Below are 19,840 nucleotides of genomic sequence, written 5' to 3' on the forward strand. Positions count from 1 at the left end.
TAATTTGAGGATATGATAAGTACGTACTTTGCAATAGTTGTGATTTTGTCATAATAAAGTTGACTTGAAATTATAATTGAAAAATTCATAATTTATTTATTTTGTTCATTATGTTGTTGACCAGGCAGTTTTAAGTATTTATTTATGGGCTTATTTGGTGAAGCATGCTGTCCAAAAAGTCTAAACCTTTGGTTCAACCAAATAATTTATTAAAAAAAATAAAAATATTAAAAAATCAATGTTCAAGGCTAAGGTGCCCGTGCTTCCTAAAAATACAATGTAACTATGTAAGTGAAGAATATAGGATAATCTCACTTATGCTTCCTCATTGAAAAATTCTTATTCGTTTTAATCTAACAAAGTTGAACTTTATGGTGTCTTTCATGTTAACTTAAAATGATTAATTGGTGACTAGAATAATTTCTTGTATCTTTTAATTACCACTGCAACAAATGTCTAAAAACATCCAATTTATTTAACTAAACTCGATTTTGGGACTTTAAAAGCATGTTGTTATATTTTATGACCCTAGGAACACTCTCTACATCCATTTTTAATTAAAAAAAATAATCCTCAAAATAATTCTAAATCGTTTTTTATCCCCTTCAATATTAGTGAAATTTCGATTAAACATTAAGATACTTCTTCTTCTATTGCTGTTTAATTAGATTCAAAGTTCGCATATAATGAATTTGATAAGGTTAAACATTAAGATGTTTCTTCTTCTCTTGCTGTTTAAAGGACAAATGAAATTTTATTTAGTGATAGTGAAAGCCATTTAATTCATGTCACCCCTTGTAAATGCTATAATCCAACTTATCTAGTGACCTACTTTGGGCATCAATGGGTTAAGTTATGACAACCTCATTTTCCATTGCAATTTTTTTTTTTTTTTAAAAAATATTGCAATAACAATAGGATAACACACTTCGATTGAAATTCATGACAAAAGTTTTCCACCTCACAAACACTACTCCTAGGATAAAGACCATCCAATCCAAAATATACTTGTACTATTTATTTATTCAATGAAAATTCCCTTTATTATCCATAATAAAGCAACTCAAATTAGAATATTCACGACCCAATAATTACAAAGTTGGTAGAATAATTGTAGTACAAACTTTGAATCAAAAAATAAAAATCAACAAAATATAAAAAAATGGGATCATCGAAAACTGTGAGAAAGTTAGAGGTGGCGTCACCTGTGCCGGCGGACATTGACATTGCGAATTCGGTGGCGCCGCTTCACATCGCCGACATTGCCGCCGATCTCAATCTCTCTCCTCGCCACTACGACCTCTACGGCAAATACAAGGCCAAGGTTTTCTTCTTATTCTCTCTCCTTTGACCTTTTTATTGACTCTCTTTTCCATTTCACTTCACTCTCATCAGTTACTTTTTATATCGAAAATGATTGAATTTTTGATCTGGGTTTGCTTAATTTTGTGTGTGTGTGTGTGTTTTTTTTAATTTAGTTTTGATTTTGCTTAATTTTGTGTTTATGAGATAAATTGATTGATAATTTAAGTGATAGATTGAATTTTTAACTTGGTTTTGCTTAATTTTGTGGGTTTTTGGATGAATTGATTGAGAATTTAAGTGATAAATGATTATTGATTAATTCTAGCCTGATTTAAGCAGTAATGGTTACTTTATATGGAAATTGTCAATTTTTGTCTGTCAACTCATCTTAATTATACATTGTTCTTTTCCCAGATTTAGTATTTTTTCTCATTAAAGATAATATAGACTTTTAGTTTTGTTGCCAATTTGCTTCTACTTCTAGCAATGTATCTTTTGCCTTGCCTGCTTGATGTGGGTGTTGTTGCTTTTTGGGCACCTTAATTTAGCAAATCTCGATTTTGTCCGAAATAGGTTTTGTTGTCTGTGTTGGATGAAGTTCAAGACTCCCCGGATGGATATTATGTCGTGGTTGGTGGAATTACTCCGACTCCTCTCGGGGAAGGCAAATCTACTACTACTGTTGGTCTTTGTCAAGCCTTGGGAGCTTTCCTTGATAAGAAGGTAACTAAGTTTGTTTTCAGTGATTAGTGATGTTCTATTTACTTGGTCGTATACATAACGCTATTTCTTTTTTTCTTTTTTTCTTTTTTTTTTTTTTTTTTTTTTGGGTAAGACATGATATGTAAGTAGCTTATTACTCCCTCCATTTCTATCTAAATGTGTCTTTTGAGGTTACATGCTCAAATTATAAGGAGTAATTAGTCATTGCATTAAGGAGTAATTAGTCATTGCATTGAAAGTTAAAGCTAACAAATATTAGTACTACTATAGATGAATAGACCGTTTAGGGCAAGTCCTTGTTTTACAAGGATATGCCATGCTGTCTGCAAAGTCATCTCGTGCTTACAGGTTTGACTATTATATGCTTGCTAGAAAGTAATGGGTGCTTTGCATGGATAGCATCTCTTTGACTTTGTAAATTTCTGACATTTGAACTTGATAGGAAAAAGATTCAAAAGTTTATGTGTTTCCTCTTTTCAATTTATTCTGTAATTAGATGCTTTTGATCACGAGAACTTCACAAATCTAATCAGTTTAATCACAATTATGAGATTACCCTTGTAAATGTACTTGATCAGCGGACTTCAGGAGTTCAGGTTCCTAGGTAATACTGAATTACTGATCTATGAGTATGGTAATACATTTATTATACTCCTTCCGTCCCATTATTTCGTGCCTGTATTCCTTTTTGGGTGTCTCAAAATGTTGTGCCTGTTTCTAAATAAATCACATAATCATTATATACTTTTTATCTTTCCCATACAAAATGCACATATACCCAAAAAATCATTACTTACTTTTTCTTTTTTTTCATACAATATTCTCTACTTTTTATTATTCACATACAATATTCTCTACTTTTTACCTTTCCAATAGAATATTCTCCTACTTTCACCATTCTCCTTAATTACTGTGTTTTTTGAGAAATAGACATGAAATTATGGGACGGAGGGAGTATTAAAATGGCAAGATAAGTTGTTTCTTGAGTCAACTACTATTCCTATTCCATAACTGATTATAAAATGTGAATCACCAAACATTAAATTTATAAAGTGTGGAATATACCTATAGATTATGTCTATAGCAACTATAAAGATGTTAAAACTTGGTTGAGTTTAAAGTGGAACACTTCATATCTTTTTTTTTTTAATTTATTTTTTCCAACTCTGCTTGAATTCCTATAACGCTGATTCAATATTTGTGTCCCTAGCTACTCCTTTAAAATTTTAAAGTTTTTGGATTTTAAGCAGGACAGTCATAATTTTTGTGTTTGTCTTAGATTTTAGAAAATCGTCCATCTTCCATATTTCCATGATAAAGCCAATGTTTGCGTGGTCCATTCTCTTTTGCTTAATTATTTGGCTCTCCCATCTATGACCTTTTAATTTGTCCCTTGTATTCCATATTTGGGGTATGATTTTGTGTGCTGTGTATTAATTTGTAGTCTTTCTAACTTTAATTGGTTCCTTTCCCACTTTTTAAAAAACAATTACCCAACTTGTAATTTACTCTTTATTGGGTATAAGGAGTTCAAGATGTATGCACCTTTATACCTATTCCTTAACCAGTTAGTTGATGGACTGTTTTATCCCTTACTATCTAAGTACAGGCAGTTTAGGATGAATTAGCACATTTTAATGTTTTTGTTTTTTCCTATTGGTTTGAACTAGAATTTCATCTTTTGGGGATCACATCATACATCATACATCAAGTTTCATACGTAGTATATGCAAATGAAAGCCTCCTAATTGGAGTTCATTTCTGGTTTTTATTGTTTTTAGAGCCCACCTTCTGAGGCCTAGTTCAAAATTCCTATGTAATTTTTCTCCAATTCTTATTATCAGCGGGGAAATGGGCTGGGATGACTTCGTTCTTCTGTTTCCTTGTGAAGCTGTCTTTTGTATTAAGAATTATGCTACAGATCTTACCTCTCTTAAATTTTACAGTACATACTTTTAAATTCTTTCTTTATTTTGCTTTCTCTTAGGTTTTCATGTTTGTATTGACAGGGACCGGTTTCATGCTTTAGTGTTTTATAAGAAAGGCTTGAATTGAGCTATTGACACAATAATCTTCTTTGCTTTCATAATTCTTCAGGGTTCAAACTTCACTGAACCTTTTATAGTGGCTTTAGCAATGGCTAAAAATATGTTCTAGCCAACCCATTTTGTTACCAACATAAAACAACCAACTTTTTGCCCTGCAATCCACTTTTCACTCTCTTTCTCTTTTTGGTTCAGTGCAAATTGTAACCGTTTAAAACATTTAGAAATGGATGTAGTAGTAGTAATAGTTTGGTGAATTGATAAAATAGTTTTATTTGTTGCCCCTAAAAATTTGAGGAAAATTGGGGAATGGCGGGAAAAATTAGTGTAGTAATGCTCCATTAATCTTGGCAACCATGAGGCCATATTTTAGATGCTTAGCGTATCTTAACAATTATAAACAACCAATACCAAATTAACAACTATGGTGGGTGTAACACCTATTTAAAAAAACCAACATCAACAAAGTTGTGAATTTGTGATTATGTAATTATATTATGTAATTATATTTATAAGTATGATGATGTAATATTATGTAATTATATTTATAATATTATGAAATATAATTACATAATATTACATCATCATACTTATATGATATCATTATACTTTATGACATCACTATTGTCAAGTCACATCACGTCATTATACTTTTATGAAATCATTATAATCAAGCCACATCACATCATTATACTTATAAGACATCATTATATTTCAAAATTTCATGAACTTCAAAATAGAAACAAAAGTCATTCTCGGTACTTCTTGGTACTTTATAGACATCTTTATATGTGTCTTATGATTTCAAACCACCTTATATGACCTTAGGAGTCACCCCACGCATTCAATTCATTTTTTGAAAAAATGTCAAAAATGAACCCGAAATCATGTACTAGTATTATAGTCTTCAATTTTGGACAATTTTTCACTTGTTTAGACCCGAAAAAAAAAATTGCCTAGATACTTCCTATCGACAATTTGACCCTAATATACCCCGAGAGTCCATTTGGGTGGGTAAAACCATCCAATATGCCTTTAAACTATCAACTTACCCGTTTACAACTTGCATCGATTTCATAAATTCAAGGCTACCACAAATACTTATGACAACATATAATGATCATATATGGTTCCAAACGACATTATATGACCCCTGGATGTATTCCTTAGTATTTTGAGACTTTTCGACACCGGGTCCCGAAACCTCTGAGACTACCCAAAAAGCATGAATTATAGCCTTTTTTTTACCCGGAATTTTTTTTTCCATGAAGCTTCCTATAGACCCTAATATCCCGTGGGAGTCCAATTGGGTAGGTGGAACCATCCAATATGCCTTTAAGCATCCAACTTATCCGTTTTTGTACACGTCTCATCTTAAATTGGCTAAAACTGTCAATCAATCAATCAAAGCCTTAATCCCAATCCCATAACTGGGTCGGCTACATGAACCAAATTTGATTATTTCGTGTAATTACAATAAAGATCCTCTTCCTCCACCCTTTACGATCCAATGTCTCATCCTCATGCAAATCCAAAAACTTCATATTCTTCCTAACTCCTTCCAACCAAGTCATTTTCGGTCTCCTTCTTCCTCATTTAACCCCTCCATGGTCCCACCTTTCCATTCTTCGTACAGATGCACCCTTGGGTCTCCGTCTTAAATGCCAAACCAACGTAGGCGATTTTCCCTTAGTTTGTTTGCAATGCCTGCCACACCCACCTTCTTGTGAATTACCTCGTTTCTGATTCTATCTCTTAGAGTAGTCTCGCACATCCACCTTGATGACCCATGAGACACTGGGAAGCCAATTTGATGGTTAACCATCTACCTTACCTCTTAACTGTCAAGATAGTCAGTTATGGATAGGGATGTCAACGGGGTGGGGCGGGGCGGGGCAGATGTTGGCCTTCCCATCTCCATCCCCACCTAAAATTTTCATCCTCATCTCCATCCCTGCGGCGGGTTCAAAATTCATCCTCATCTCCGCCCCGACGGGTACAATTTCAAAACCATCTCCGCCCCGACGGGTACAATTTCAAAACCATCTCCGCCGCGGCGGGTACAATTCTAAAACCATCCCCATCCCGACGGGTACAATTCCAAAGCCATCCCCATCCCGACGGGTACAATTCCAAAACCATCCTCGCCCCACTCACACTTGATTATCCATCCCCACCTTTCAATACACAATCCAACATAATAAAAAAAAAAAATTGTTAATATTACACACTTTTTTAGTTATAATATTAGTGTATTACAAATTATTATATCTACTATTTTCATTTAAATAATTTTTTTTTTAATAGAATAGTATAAAAGTATATGATTTTGTTATAAAAAATATATAGATGTGGGTGCGAAGTAGGGATGAGGCGGGTATGAAGTGGGGCACGTGAGGCGAGGCAGGGATGGGGCGGGTACTACGTAAAATCCACCCCCGCCTCATCACCCATGGCGGGCATGATTTTTATCCCGACCCATCACCCGCCAAACCAAGACCGTGGGGTAGGGATGGGGCGGGTTTCCTACTTGACCTGGCACACTGACATCCCTAGTTTTGGACTTGTAGATCATCGTTGACTTGATATTACCCCTCACATTTCTATGATCAACTAGTTAGCATTATGATTTGAACAACATTTTATGATCTAGGGATACAATCCTCATAAACATTGAGTATCTGACATCAAGTTCAAAAACTATTTGAAATTGTTCTGATTTAATGTATTAAAACCTTCAATTTAGCATCTGGATAACATTTTCGGGTTTAGCAAAGGTAGGCATGGTGGTATTTCCCATGATTCCTATGAAAACCACAGAAGTCTAATGGGCAATTAGAATCATTTGTTGTAACTTCGGACTACCACTTCAATAGATGTAATCGTTATACTTTTATGACATTACTATTGTTAAAGTCACATTAGTTCATTATACTTTTATGACATCATTATAATCAAGTCACATCACATCATTATACTTTTTTGACATCATTATATTTCAAAATTTCATGAATTACAAAATAGAAACAAAACTCTTTCTTGGTATTTTATAGACATCTTTATATGTGTTATATGGTTTCAAACCACCTTAAATGACCCTAGGAGTCACACTACGCATTCAGCTCATTTTATAAAAAAATGTCAAAAATAAACCCGAAATCATGTATAGTCTTCAATTTGGGATAATTTTTCACTTTTTAAGACCCGAGAAAAAAAAAGGCCTAGATGTTTCCTATGGACACTAATACACCGTGGGAGTCCATTTGGGTGGGTAAAACTATCCAATATGCCTTTAAACTTTCAATTTACCCTTTTACAACTTACCCCGATTTCATAAACTAAAGGCTACCATAAACATTTATGACAATATATAATGATCATATATGGTTCCAAACAACATTTTATGACCCCAGCATGTATACCCTAGTATCTCGAGACTTTTGGACACTGGGTCCCAAAACCTCCGAAACTGCCCAAAAAGCGTGAGTTATAGCCTTCAATTTTGCAAATTTTTAACTTTTGTTTACCTGAAAACAAAAATTATTGCCTAGAAGCGTCCTATAGACCCTAATACCCTCTTCCAATTGGGTGGGTGGAACCTTTTAATTTGCCTTTATCTTCCTATGGACCCTAATACACCTCGAGATTCCATTTAGGTGGGTAAAATCATCCAATATGCGTTTAATCTGTCAATTTACCCTTTTACAACTTACATCGATTTTATAAACTCTAGGCTACCACAAACATTTATGACAATATATAAAGATCATATATGGTTTCAAAGGACATTGTATGACCCTGGGATGTATGCCCTAGTATCTCGAGACTTTTTCACACCAGGTCTCAAAACCCCCGAAACTGCCCAAAAAGCGTGAATTATAGCCTTCAATTTTGCAAATTTTCGACTTTTTTTTAACTCAGAAACAAAAATTGCCTAGAAGCTTCCTATAAACCCTAATACCCTCTGGGAGTCCAATTGGGTGGATGGATCCATCCAATTTTCATTTAAGCATCCAATTTACCCGTTTTCATACACGCCTCTTGTATTGGCTATAAGTGTAATTTTATATATATTTCGACTTTTTCAAACCCAAAAAAAAAGAGGACTAGATGGTTTTCATGGGTCCCATGAGACACCGAGAGGCCAATTTGATGGTTAGAACTATCTACCATAGCTCTTAATCGTCAAGATAGTCGATTATGGACATGTAGATCATCGTTGACTTAATATCACCCCTGACATTTCTATGATCAACTAGTTAGCATTATGATTCAGAACAACATTTTATGATCTAGGGATGCAATCCTCATAAACATGGAGTATTTGACATTGAGTTCAAAAACTATTTGAAATTGTTCTGATTTAGTGTATTACAACCTTCAATTTAGCATCTAGATAACATTTTCTGAGTTAGCAAAGGTAGGCATGGTGGTATTTCCCATGATTCCTATGAAAACCAGGGAAGTCTAATTGGCAATTAGAATCATCTGTTGTAACTTCGAAGGAAAATGATTTTAGCACACCAAAAATGATTTTGGCACACCTCTATGTGAGAGTATAATTTCTATGTTCTTTTGACTTTGGGTGTGTCAAAATCAATTAAGGGTGTGTCAAAGTCAATTTCCAACTTTGGATTACCACTTCAATAGATGTAATCATTAAACTCTTATGACATCACTATTGTCAAAGTCACATCAATTCATTATACTTCTATGAAATCATTATAGTCAAGCCACATCACATCATTATACTTTTTTTAACATCATTATATTTCAAAATTTCATGAATTACAAAATAGAAACTAGGGGTGAGCAAAAAATCCAGGTATCCAGAATTGGAATTGGCGGCTCCGAAACCGAAATTGGAAATTCCGGGTAATAAATTAAGGAACCGGTTGCAACCGTTTCCAATTTCAATTCTTGATTTTTTGGACCCGGAAGTGGTTGGGTACTCGGTTACCCAACACATGTTACACTAAATAAAATTTTAAAAATAAAATTATGTTAAATGTATCTAGTTGGTTCTAGACGAATTAACTAGACCAATTCAAGATGAGGTTCCATGGTGTATGCTGTTCGCAGATGATATCGTTTTGGTGGATGAGACTAAGGATGGGGTTAATGTCAAGTTGGAGCAATGGAGGCAAAGGTTGGAATCTAGAGGGTTTAAGCTAAGTCGGAGTAAGACTGAATATTTGGTATGTCGTTTTGGCACTCAGAGGGGGACAAGCAATGAAGTGGTGAGTTTGGATGGAAAGGATTTGACCATGAGTGAATGTTTTAAGTACCTAGGGTCGATCATCCAGAAGAATGGTGACATTGATCAAGACGTGACCCACAGGATTAAGTCAGGGTGGCTTAAATGGAGAGCGGCCACGGGAGTGCTATGCGACCGCAGCATTCCCTTAAAGTTGAAGGGAAAATTCTACAGGACTGCCATAAGACCAGTGTTGCTCTATGGTACAGAATGTTGGGCTTCTAAGAAAGAGCATATTAAAAAGATGGAGGTTACGGAAATGCGCATGTTAAGGTGGATGTGTGGAAACACTTTAAGAGATAGAATCAGAAATGAGGTTATTCGCAAGAAAGTAGGTGTGGCGGGCATTGTAGATAAATTAAGGGAAAATCGTCTGCGTTGGTTTGGACATGTAAGACGGAGACCCGAGGGTGCACCGGTGCGAAGAGTGGAAGAGTGGGACCATGGAGGGATTAAACGAGGAAGAGGGAGACCAAAGATGACTTGGTTGGAAGGAGTGAGGAAGGATATGAAGTGCATGGATTTACGTGAGGATGAAGTTTTGGATCGTAAGGGATGGAGGAGAAAGATTTATGTTGATGACTACACGGAATAATCAAATTTGGTTCATGTTAGCCGACCCCACTTTTGGGATTAAGGCTTTGATTGATTGATTGATTGATTGTATCTAGTTGGTAAAATTTAAAAAAATATATTATTAAACCTAACATAAATAAAAGAGCTTAATGCATATATAAATACAAGTGTTAAACGCTAAAAATGAAAATAGACTAGTATGACTTCAAGATGTATGCCAATATATAATGATCATATATGGTTCCAAATAACATTGTATGACCTCAAGATGTATGCCCTAGTATCTCGAGACTTTTCGACACTAGGTCCCGAAACCTCCGAAACTGTCCAAAAAGCGTGAATTATAGCCTTCAATTTTGCAAATTTTTGACTTTTTTTTAACGTGGAAACAAAAAATTCCTAGAAGCTTCCTATAGACCCTAATACCCTATGGGAGTCCAATTGGGTGGGTGGAACCATCCAATTTACCCATTTTCATAAACGCCTCTTGTATTGAATATAAATGTAATTTTATACTCCCTCCGTGTTTTGATAAGTGTTACAGTTTGACTATTTTCACTATTCACATAATGGTTTTGACTTGATTAATTTACTAATATATAAAACATAAAAGTTATTGTATAATACATTGTTGGATTCGTTAAAATGCATACTTTCATAATATTAATTTTCCTATAATTTTCTAAACATATGATTAGATAAATTAATTGTCAAAGTCGTGTCTTGGCATGCGTGTTTGGTCAAAATGTAACACTTATTAAAACACAGAGGGAGTAAATATTTCGACTTTTTCAAACCCAAAAAAAAGAGGACAAGTTGGTTCTCATGGGTCCCATGAGACACTGAGAGGCCAATCTAAATCATCTACATTAGCTCTTAACTATCAAGATAGTCAATTAAGGACTTATAGATCATCGTTGACTTAATATTACCCCTAACATTTCTATGATCAACTAGTTAGCATTATGATTCAGAACAACATTTTATGATCTAGGGATGCAATCCTCATAAACATGGAGTATTTAACACCGAGTTCAAAAACTATTTGAAATTTAGTGTATTAGAACCTTCAATTTAGCATCTGGATAACATTTTAGGGTTTAGCAAAGGTAGGCATGGTGGTATTTCCCATGATTCCTATGAAAACCAGGGAAGTCTAATCGGCAATTAGAATCATCTGTTGTAACTTCGGACTACCACTTCAATAGATGTAATCATTACACTTTTATGACATCATTATTGTCAAAGTCACATCAGTTCATTATACTTTTATCAAATCATTATAATCAAGCCACATCACATCATCATACTTTTTTGACATCATTATATTTCAAAATTTCATGAATTGCAAAATAGAAACAAAACTCATTCTTGGTACGTTATAGACATTTTGTATGTGCCATATGGTTTAAACCACCGTAAATGACCATAGGAGTCACACCATGCATTTAACTCATTTTTTGAAAAAATGTCAAAAATAAACCCAAAATCATAGTCTTAAATTTGGGATAATTTTTCACTTTTTTGGACCTTGGAAAAAAAGTTGCCTAGATGTTTCCTATAGACCTTAATACATCGTGGGAGTCCATTTGGGTGGGTAAAACTATCCAAAATGCCTTTTAGTTGTCAATTTACCCTTTTACTTACACCGATTTCATAAATTGAAGGCTATCATAAACATTTATGACAATATATAATGATCATATATGGTTCCAAATGACATTGTATGACCTTAAGATGTATGTCCTAGTATCTCGAGACTTTACGATAGTAGGTCCCAAAACCTCCGAAACTACCCAAAAAGCGTGAATTATAGTCTTTAATTTTGCAAATTTTTAACTCTTTTTTACTCGGAAATAAAAATTGCCTAGAAGCATCCCGTAGACCCTAATACCCTCTTCCAATTGGGTTGGTGGAACTTTTTAATTTGCCTTTATGTTTCCTATGGATCCTAATACACCTCGAGAGTCCATTTGAGTTGGTAAAACCATCCAATATGCCTTTAAATTGTCAATTTGCCCATTTACAACTTACACCGATTAAGGCTACCACAAACATTTATGACAATATATAATGATCATATGTTGTTTCAAACGTCATTGTATGACCCCGGGATGTATCTCTTTGTATCTCGAGACTTTTTCGACACCGGGTTTCAAAACCCCCGAAACTGCCCAAAAAGCATGTATTATAGTCTTCAATTTGCAAATTTTCGACTTTTTTTAACCCAGAAACAAAATTTGCCTAGAAGCTTCTTATAGACCCTAATATCCTATGGGAGTCCAATTGGGTGGGTGGAACCATCCAATTTGCCTTTAAGCGTTCAATTTACCCGTTTTCATAAACGCCTCTTGTATTGAATACAACTATAATTTTATATATATTTCTATATTTTCTAACCCAAAAAAAGAGGACTAGATGGTTCTTATTGGTCCCATGAGACACCAAGAGGCTAATTTGATGGTTGGAACTGTCTACTTTAGCTCTTAATTATCAAGATAGTCAGTTATGGACTTGTAGATCATCGTTGACTTAATATTATCCCTAACATTTTTATGATCAATTAGTTAGCATTATGATTCAGAACAACATTTTATGATCTAGGGATGCAATCCTCATAAACATGGAGTATTTGACACCGAGTTCAAAAACAATTTGAAATTGTTCTAATTTTGTGTATTACAACCTTTAATTTACCATGTGGATAACATTTTTGGGTTTAGCAAAGGTAGGCAGGGTGGTATTTCCCATGATTCCTATGAAAACTAGGGAAGTCTAATCAGCGATTAGAATCATTAATAGATGTAATCATTATACTTTTGTGAAATCACTATTGTCAAGTCACTTCACTTCATTATACTTTTATGACATCATTATAATCAACCCGTATCACATCATTATAATTATATGACATTATTATATTTCAAAATTTCATAAATTACAAAATAGAAACATAACTCGTACTTTATAGACATCTTTATATGTGTCTTATGGTTTCAATCCACCTTATATGATCCCAGAAGTCACCCTACGCACTCAGTTCATTTTCTGAAAACATGTTAAAGATGAATCCGAAATTATGTATAGTTTTCATTTTTAGACAATTTTTCACATTTTTGAAATTTTTTTTGCCTATATGCTTCCTATGGACCCTAATACATCCTGGGAGTATATTTGGGTAGGTAAAACCATCCAATATTCCTTTAAACTGTCTTTACAACTTGCACCGATTTCATAAACTAAAAGCTACCTCAAACATTTATGACAACATATAATGATCATACATGGTTCTAAATGACATTGTATGACCCCGGGATATATTCCCTAGTATTGAAGACTATTCGACACCGGGTCTCGAAACCTCTAAAACTGCCCAAAAAGTGTGAATTGTAACCTTCAATTTTGCAAATATTTGACTTTTTTTTACCCAAAAACAGAAATTGCTGAGAAGCTTCCTTTAGACCCTAATACCCTATGGGAGTCCAATTAGGTGGGTGGAACCATCCAATTTTCCTTTAAGCATCCGTACACGCTTCTTGTATTGGCTATAACTGTAATTTTAGAAATATTTCGGCTTTTTCAAATCCAAAATAAAAAAAGGACATGATGTTTCTCATGGCTCCCATGAGACACCAAGAGGCCAATTTGATTCTTAAAACCTTCAAACTTAGCTCTTAACTGTCAAGATAGTCTGTTATGGACACGTAGATCATCATTGACTTAAGATCACCCCCAGACTTTTCTATGGTCAACTAGTTGGCATTATGATTCAAAACAACAGTTTATGATCTAGGGATGCAATCCTAAAAAACATGGAGTGTTTGACATCGAGTTCAAAAAATATTTGAAATTGTTCTGATTTAGTGTATTACAACCTTCAATTTAGCATCTGAATAGCATTTTCGGGTCTAGCAAAGGTAGGCATGGTGGTATTTCCCATGATTCCTAGGAAAACCAGGGAAGTCTAATCGGCGATTAGAATCATCTGTTGTAAGTTGTAACTTCTGACTACCACTTCAATAGAGGTAATCATTATACTTTTATGGAATCACTATTGTCTAGTCACTTCACTTTTTTTTTTGAAGAAAGTCTAGTCACTTCACTTCATTATATTTTTATGACATCATTATGATTAAGCCACATCACATCATTATATTTATTTAACATCATTATATTTTAAAATTTCACGGATTACAAGATAGAAACAAAACTCATTCTTGGTACTTTATAAACATCTTTATATGTGTCTTATAGTTTCATACCACCTTATATGGCCTAGGAGTCACTTCACGCTTTTAGTTCATTTTCTGAAAACATGTCAAAAATGAACCCGAAATCATGTATTATAAGCCTTTAATTTTGAACAATTTTTCACATTTTTGTGATCCGGAAAAAAATTTGCCTAGATGCTTCCTATGGACCCTAATATACCCTGGGAGTATATTTGGGTAGGTAAAACCATCTAATATTCCTTTAAATTTTCAACTTACTCGTTTACAACTTGCACCGATTTCATAAACTCAAAGCTACCATAAACATTTATGAAAACATATAATGATCATATATGGTTCCAAACGACATTGTATGACCCCAGGATGTATACCCTAGTATGGGAGACTTTTTGACACCAGGTTCCGAAACCTCCAAAACTGCCCAAAAAGCGTGAATTATAGCCTTCAATTCTACAAATTTTTGACTTTTTTTACCTGAAATTAAAATTTGCCGAGAAGCTTCCAATAGACCTTATTACCCTCTAGGAGTCCAATTGGGTGGGTGGAACCATCCAATTTGCCTTTAAGTATCCAATTTATTCGTTTTCGTACACGCCTCTTATATTGGCTATAATTGTAATTTTAGAAATATTTTGACTTTTTCAAACCCAAAATTAAAGAGGACAAGATGTTTCTCATGGTCCCATGAGACACCGAGAGGCCAATTTGATGGTTGGAACCATCTACCTTAGCTCTTAACTGTTAAGATAGTCGGTTATGGACACGTAGATCATCATTGACTTAATATCACCCCTGACATTTCTATGATCAACTAGTTGGCATTATGATTCAAAACAACATTTTATGATCTAGGGGTGCAATCCTCATAAACATGGAGTATTTGACACCAAGTTCAAAAACTATTTGAAATTGTTCAGATTTAGTGTATTACAACCTTCAATTTAGCATCTGGATGACATTTTCTTGTCTAGTAAAGGTAGATATGGTGGTATTTCCCATGATCCCTATAAAACCAAGGAAGTTTAATCGGCGATTAGAATCATCTTTTGTAACTACTGACTACCACTTCAATAGATGTATGAGAAACCTAAATTACTGAACCAAACTTGATCTTCAGACTTTAGAGAGTTGTTGCTTGGCTATGCCTAATAATGTTTCAAACCAATTTTTGCTACCCTAGGGTACATCCTCTGCATCCATTTCATTTTTGAAAAACATTTACGAAATTGCTCCAAAATCGTGTACTTTAGCCTTTAATTTCTAAAAAAAATAATTGACTTTTCCAAACCCAAATTAAAAGTGAACGAGCCCAACGAGGTGCTTCTCATGGACCCCATGAGACTCCGAGAGGCCAATTTGTTGGTTAGAACCACCCACTCTGGCTTTTAACTATCAATTTAGTTGTTTATGGACACGCTTTTTGTCATAGACTTGATGTCATCTCATGCCTTTCAAAGATCAACTAGTGAGCGCATATGATTCAAAATAACTGTTTATGTTGTTGGGATGCATTTCCCATAATCAATAGAATTTTTTTTTTAAAATTTGGTCTGATGTCGTGTATTATGGCCTTGAATTATAGCTGATGTCTAGTTTTAGATGATAATCTTCTGTCACATGTTTTAACTATCACTACAACTGATGTCTCTAATATACCTAAAGTTTCAAATAAAACTCAATCTCTAGACTAAAGAGACTTGTTTCTATGCTTATTATGGTTCCAATCAAACTATTGTGATTCTGGAGACACTCTATGCATTCACTTTTGTTTTTTGCAAAATTTCCCAAAATTGATGTGAGATCGTGTATTATAGCCTTTTTTTTAGACAAAATTACGACTTTCCAAATCTAGCAAGAATAGAGGACAAGATATTTCTCATGGATCTCATGAGACCCTAGAAGGCCATATAGGTGGTTGGAATCATCCGTTTTGCCTCTTAACTAACAATTAAACGGTTATGAACATGCTTATCATTATTAACTCAATGTCACCCCGAACCTTTTTGGGACCGTATATTGGGCGTATATGGCGCTAAACAACCTTTTTTGATTCCAGGATAAATCCCCCACCATTATTAAAAATTCTGACACCGAGTTCCGAAAATTGGCTGATTTTGTGTATTATTTTCCCTTTGCATCCAAAACACATTTTGGTTAGACCCAAGGTGCTTCCAATGCTTCCTAAGAGACCCAGGAGGGTTAATTGGTGGTTTGAGACATTTATTCAGTGCGTCTCACCACAAAAAAACATTCTAAAATTTGAATTTATGACACCAGTGTTTACAGTTTCTATATTAAATATCTATGTAGAGTTATCCTCTTTTTGTGAATGTGTTAACTTACCTTCCAAAGCTGCGTACACTTCTCTGCAGCGCTGGGCCTGTTGGCTCTTCCTAGATAGGCTCATAGTTTTCTAGAATCCACCCCTTAGATTGTCATATTCCAAAGTTTACTGAATTACCTAGATCAACTAATTTGATTCTCTAGTACAATGCTCCATCCTTTCCAATATATTGTCCACCTTTCTATATTGTTTGTCCCATGCTCTTGTACTCTTTGGTTAAATAATGTATATTAACACAATCAAATTTCTCTGTTCCCATATATTGACATGCTATAAGCTAGTGTCCCCTCTTTTTTTTTTTTTTTTTCTTTCTTTTTCCCTTTTTTGATACATGGAAAAAATCAACATGGTCAGTATCTTTGGTAGTATAAAGTGCCCCATTGCTTGTGTTATGGGCATTTTAAAGATAAATTTTTTCCTTAGTGGTCCATCATAAGTATTTTTTGTGTTTGATCTTTTGAAATCTCTAATCAGGTTCATGTTCTTCCAGGTTGTTACTTGCCTTCGTCAACCATCACAAGGGCCAACTTTTGGAATAAAAGGTGGTGCAGCTGGTGGTGGTTATAGTCAAGTGATTCCAATGGATGAGTTCAACCTTCACTTAACAGGGGATATACATGCTATAACAGCTGCAAACAATCTTCTTGCTGCTGCCATAGACACCAGAATTTTCCATGAGGCCACCCAGTCTGATAAAGCTCTGTTTAACCGGTTGTGTCCCCCTAACAAAGAAGGTAAAAGAACCTTTTGTAACATAATGTACAGGCGTTTGAAGAAGCTTGGTATTGATAAGACTAATCCAGACGATCTTACACCGGAAGAGGTCACTAAATTTGCCAGGCTTGATATTGACCCTGATTCTGTTACATGGAGGAGAGTTATGGATGTGAATGACCGGTTTTTGAGGAAAATTACTGTTGGTCAGGGGCCTGATGAGAAGGGGATGACTAGGGAAACTGGATTTGATATATCTGTTGCTAGTGAGATAATGGCAGTTTTGGCTCTAACAACCTCTTTGGATGATATGAGGGAGAGACTTGGAAAAATGGTGATTGGAAATAGCAAGGCTGGAGAACCAATAACAGCTGATGACCTGGGATTAGGTGGTGCTTTAACTGTACTGATGAAGGATGCAATCAACCCCACGCTGATGCAGACTCTGGAAGGAACACCAGTGCTTGTTCATGCTGGTCCTTTTGCAAATATTGCTCATGGTAATTCCTCTATTGTTGCTGACAAGATTGCTCTGAAGCTGGTTGGATCTGGTGGATTTGTAGTTACTGAAGCGGGATTTGGTTCTGATATTGGAACTGAGAAGTTCATGAACATTAAATGCCGATATAGTGGTTTGACTCCGCAGTGTGCTATTGTCGTTGCCACAGTGAGGGCTTTAAAAATGCATGGTGGTGGACCACAAGTAGTGGCTGGCAGGCCTCTTGATTGTGCTTACTTAACAGAGAATGTGGGTCTTGTTGAGGCTGGCTGTGTTAATCTTGCTAGGCATATTTCAAATACTAAGGCCTATGGTTCAAATGTTGTGGTTGCCATAAACATGTTTTCTACTGACACAGAAGCGGAGCTGAATGCTGTTAGAAAAGCTGCAATTGATGCTGGGGCATTTGATGCAGTTATTTGTACTCATCATGCCCATGGTGGAAAAGGAGCGGTTAGTAATGAATACTCTAGAGTTAGTTATCAATATTATGGATGTGATGCTAGACTGAGTAGCCTTTTCAGTCGAAACACCTTTTTCTTGTTTCATGTTATTGGTTTTTTTTTTTTTTTAAAAAACGATGCCAAACAAGCCCTAACAATTAGAGTAGTGGTATACATTTCTTTGTTTGCAACTAAGCTCACTAGTTATCAGTGTAGGAACCTTTATTGTTTCCCGCTGATGCTTGGTTTTACTCTAGTAAGATATGGAATCAATGTTACCTATCTCTTTGACTGCCGATTACTTGTGAGTGGAATTCCATCTGGATCTGATGCTCTACTTTGATATGTTTCAGGTGGATCTTGGCATAGCTGTTCAAAAAGCATGTGAGAATGTAACACAGCCTTTGAGGTTCTTATATCCTCTGGATGCTAGCATCAAAGAGAAAATAGAGGCAATAGCAAAGTCTTATGGTGCTGCTGGTGTTGAATACTCAGAACAGGTCAGCAATTTGGTTATTTGGAGTAGTCTGGGTGATAAATGCTCTTTGATACGCTCCTTAATTGAATTATTTACATTTAAGATTGATGACTGTTGTACTCCCAGCCTCCTAAAATAGAAGGTTTTGTCTACACGTGCTTATGCAATGCAAGTCTATGTTATAACATCATTTTCTAGACTCACTATTTGGTTAGGGTTGAAGTATTTGTTCCTTAAGTCAATGATATAATCTTCATTTACCTAACAAATATAGAACTAGTGACCTATTTTTTTTTTATCTTTAAGAAATTGCCATTAATACAACATATGTAAAAGTGTAGATAACGTATGTTGGAATCTTTGTATATTAGCACCAAACCATTCATAATGTTAATGCTCTAATCATTGCCGTGATATTAGCGTGTTAAAAGAGTCTTCCCATTTCTTCTGTTTTTAGGCTGAGAAACAAATCGAGATGTACAGCAAGCAAGGCTTTTCCAATCTTCCAATCTGCATCGCAAAGACTCAATATTCATTTTCTGACAATGCTGCTGCAAAGGGAGCTCCAAGCGGATTTATTTTGCCTATTCGGGATGTGAGAGCTAGTATTGGTGCTGGATTTATTTATCCTTTGGTTGGAACCATGAGTACAATGCCTGGGCTTCCTACAAGGCCTTGCTTCTTTGATATTGACCTCGACACTACTACTGGGAAGGTTATTGGTCTTTCTTGAAGATCAAATAATCAGGATAGATTTGAGACAGTGTTCTCTCTTCCAGCACAAACTTCTTGGAGACCTTTCATTCTGATTTTGTATGAACTTGTATGTCTTATGATCGAATGTTTCTTATTGCTTCACTAAATAAAAAGAATCTAATATGCCTTCCCTTTGTTCTGTTTGTGTATCCCAACCTGTGCATCAATGTTGATATAATTTTTAATATTGATTATATACTTCGTACAACGTATTTCGTATTATATAGCTGTAGAAACTTGTTAATGCTACCCACCTGTAGTAGACGGGATCATTACTTCTGCTCTAAGTGTTAGTTAGAATGTGAGGAACATGTAGATCTGCAAATCAAAAAACAAAGAGCTTATTTCTTGCATCCCAGTAACTCAGGTGAACACATTCTTCCATTGTGGCTTCCCATCATCAGTAGGAGGCCTTGTTAGCTCGATGGCTATAAGCCTAGAGCACCTTCACGGGCTAGGAATAACGTC

The 19,840-nt window shown here is 35.0% G+C and overlaps 1 protein-coding gene across 1 annotated transcript; it reads left to right on the forward strand.

Annotated features, from left to right (window-relative positions):
• The first annotated feature begins 962 nt into the window (after nt 1-962).
• LOC145574135 (formate--tetrahydrofolate ligase-like) lies at nt 963-19,566 on the forward strand. The gene is made up of 5 exons (XM_081631875.1): nt 963-1,324; nt 1,879-2,028; nt 16,973-18,148; nt 18,492-18,638; nt 19,074-19,566. Exons 1-5 carry the CDS (start codon nt 1,163-1,165, stop codon nt 19,347-19,349), a joined length of 1,911 nt encoding a protein of 636 aa, XP_081488001.1. The 5' UTR covers nt 963-1,162; the 3' UTR covers nt 19,350-19,566.
• The last annotated feature ends 274 nt before the right edge of the window (nt 19,567-19,840 follow it).

This window comes from Chenopodium album, chromosome 13, assembly GCF_948465745.1.
Source record: "Chenopodium album chromosome 13, dcCheAlbu1.1, whole genome shotgun sequence".
In the NCBI taxonomy this organism is placed as follows: domain Eukaryota; kingdom Viridiplantae; phylum Streptophyta; class Magnoliopsida; order Caryophyllales; family Amaranthaceae; genus Chenopodium; species Chenopodium album.

Bases quoted from the DNA above. Each gene is read 5' to 3' on its own strand.
- LOC145574135 (XM_081631875.1), top strand. From the start codon at position 1,163: ATGGGATCATCGAAAACTGTGAGAAAGTTAGAGGTGGCGTCACCTGTG. The intron at 2,029-16,972 runs GTAACTAAGTTT...ATGTTCTTCCAG, and splicing joins GAGCTTTCCTTGATAAGAAG to GTTGTTACTTGCCTTCGTCA. The intron at 18,639-19,073 runs GTCAGCAATTTG...TTCTGTTTTTAG, and splicing joins GTGTTGAATACTCAGAACAG to GCTGAGAAACAAATCGAGAT.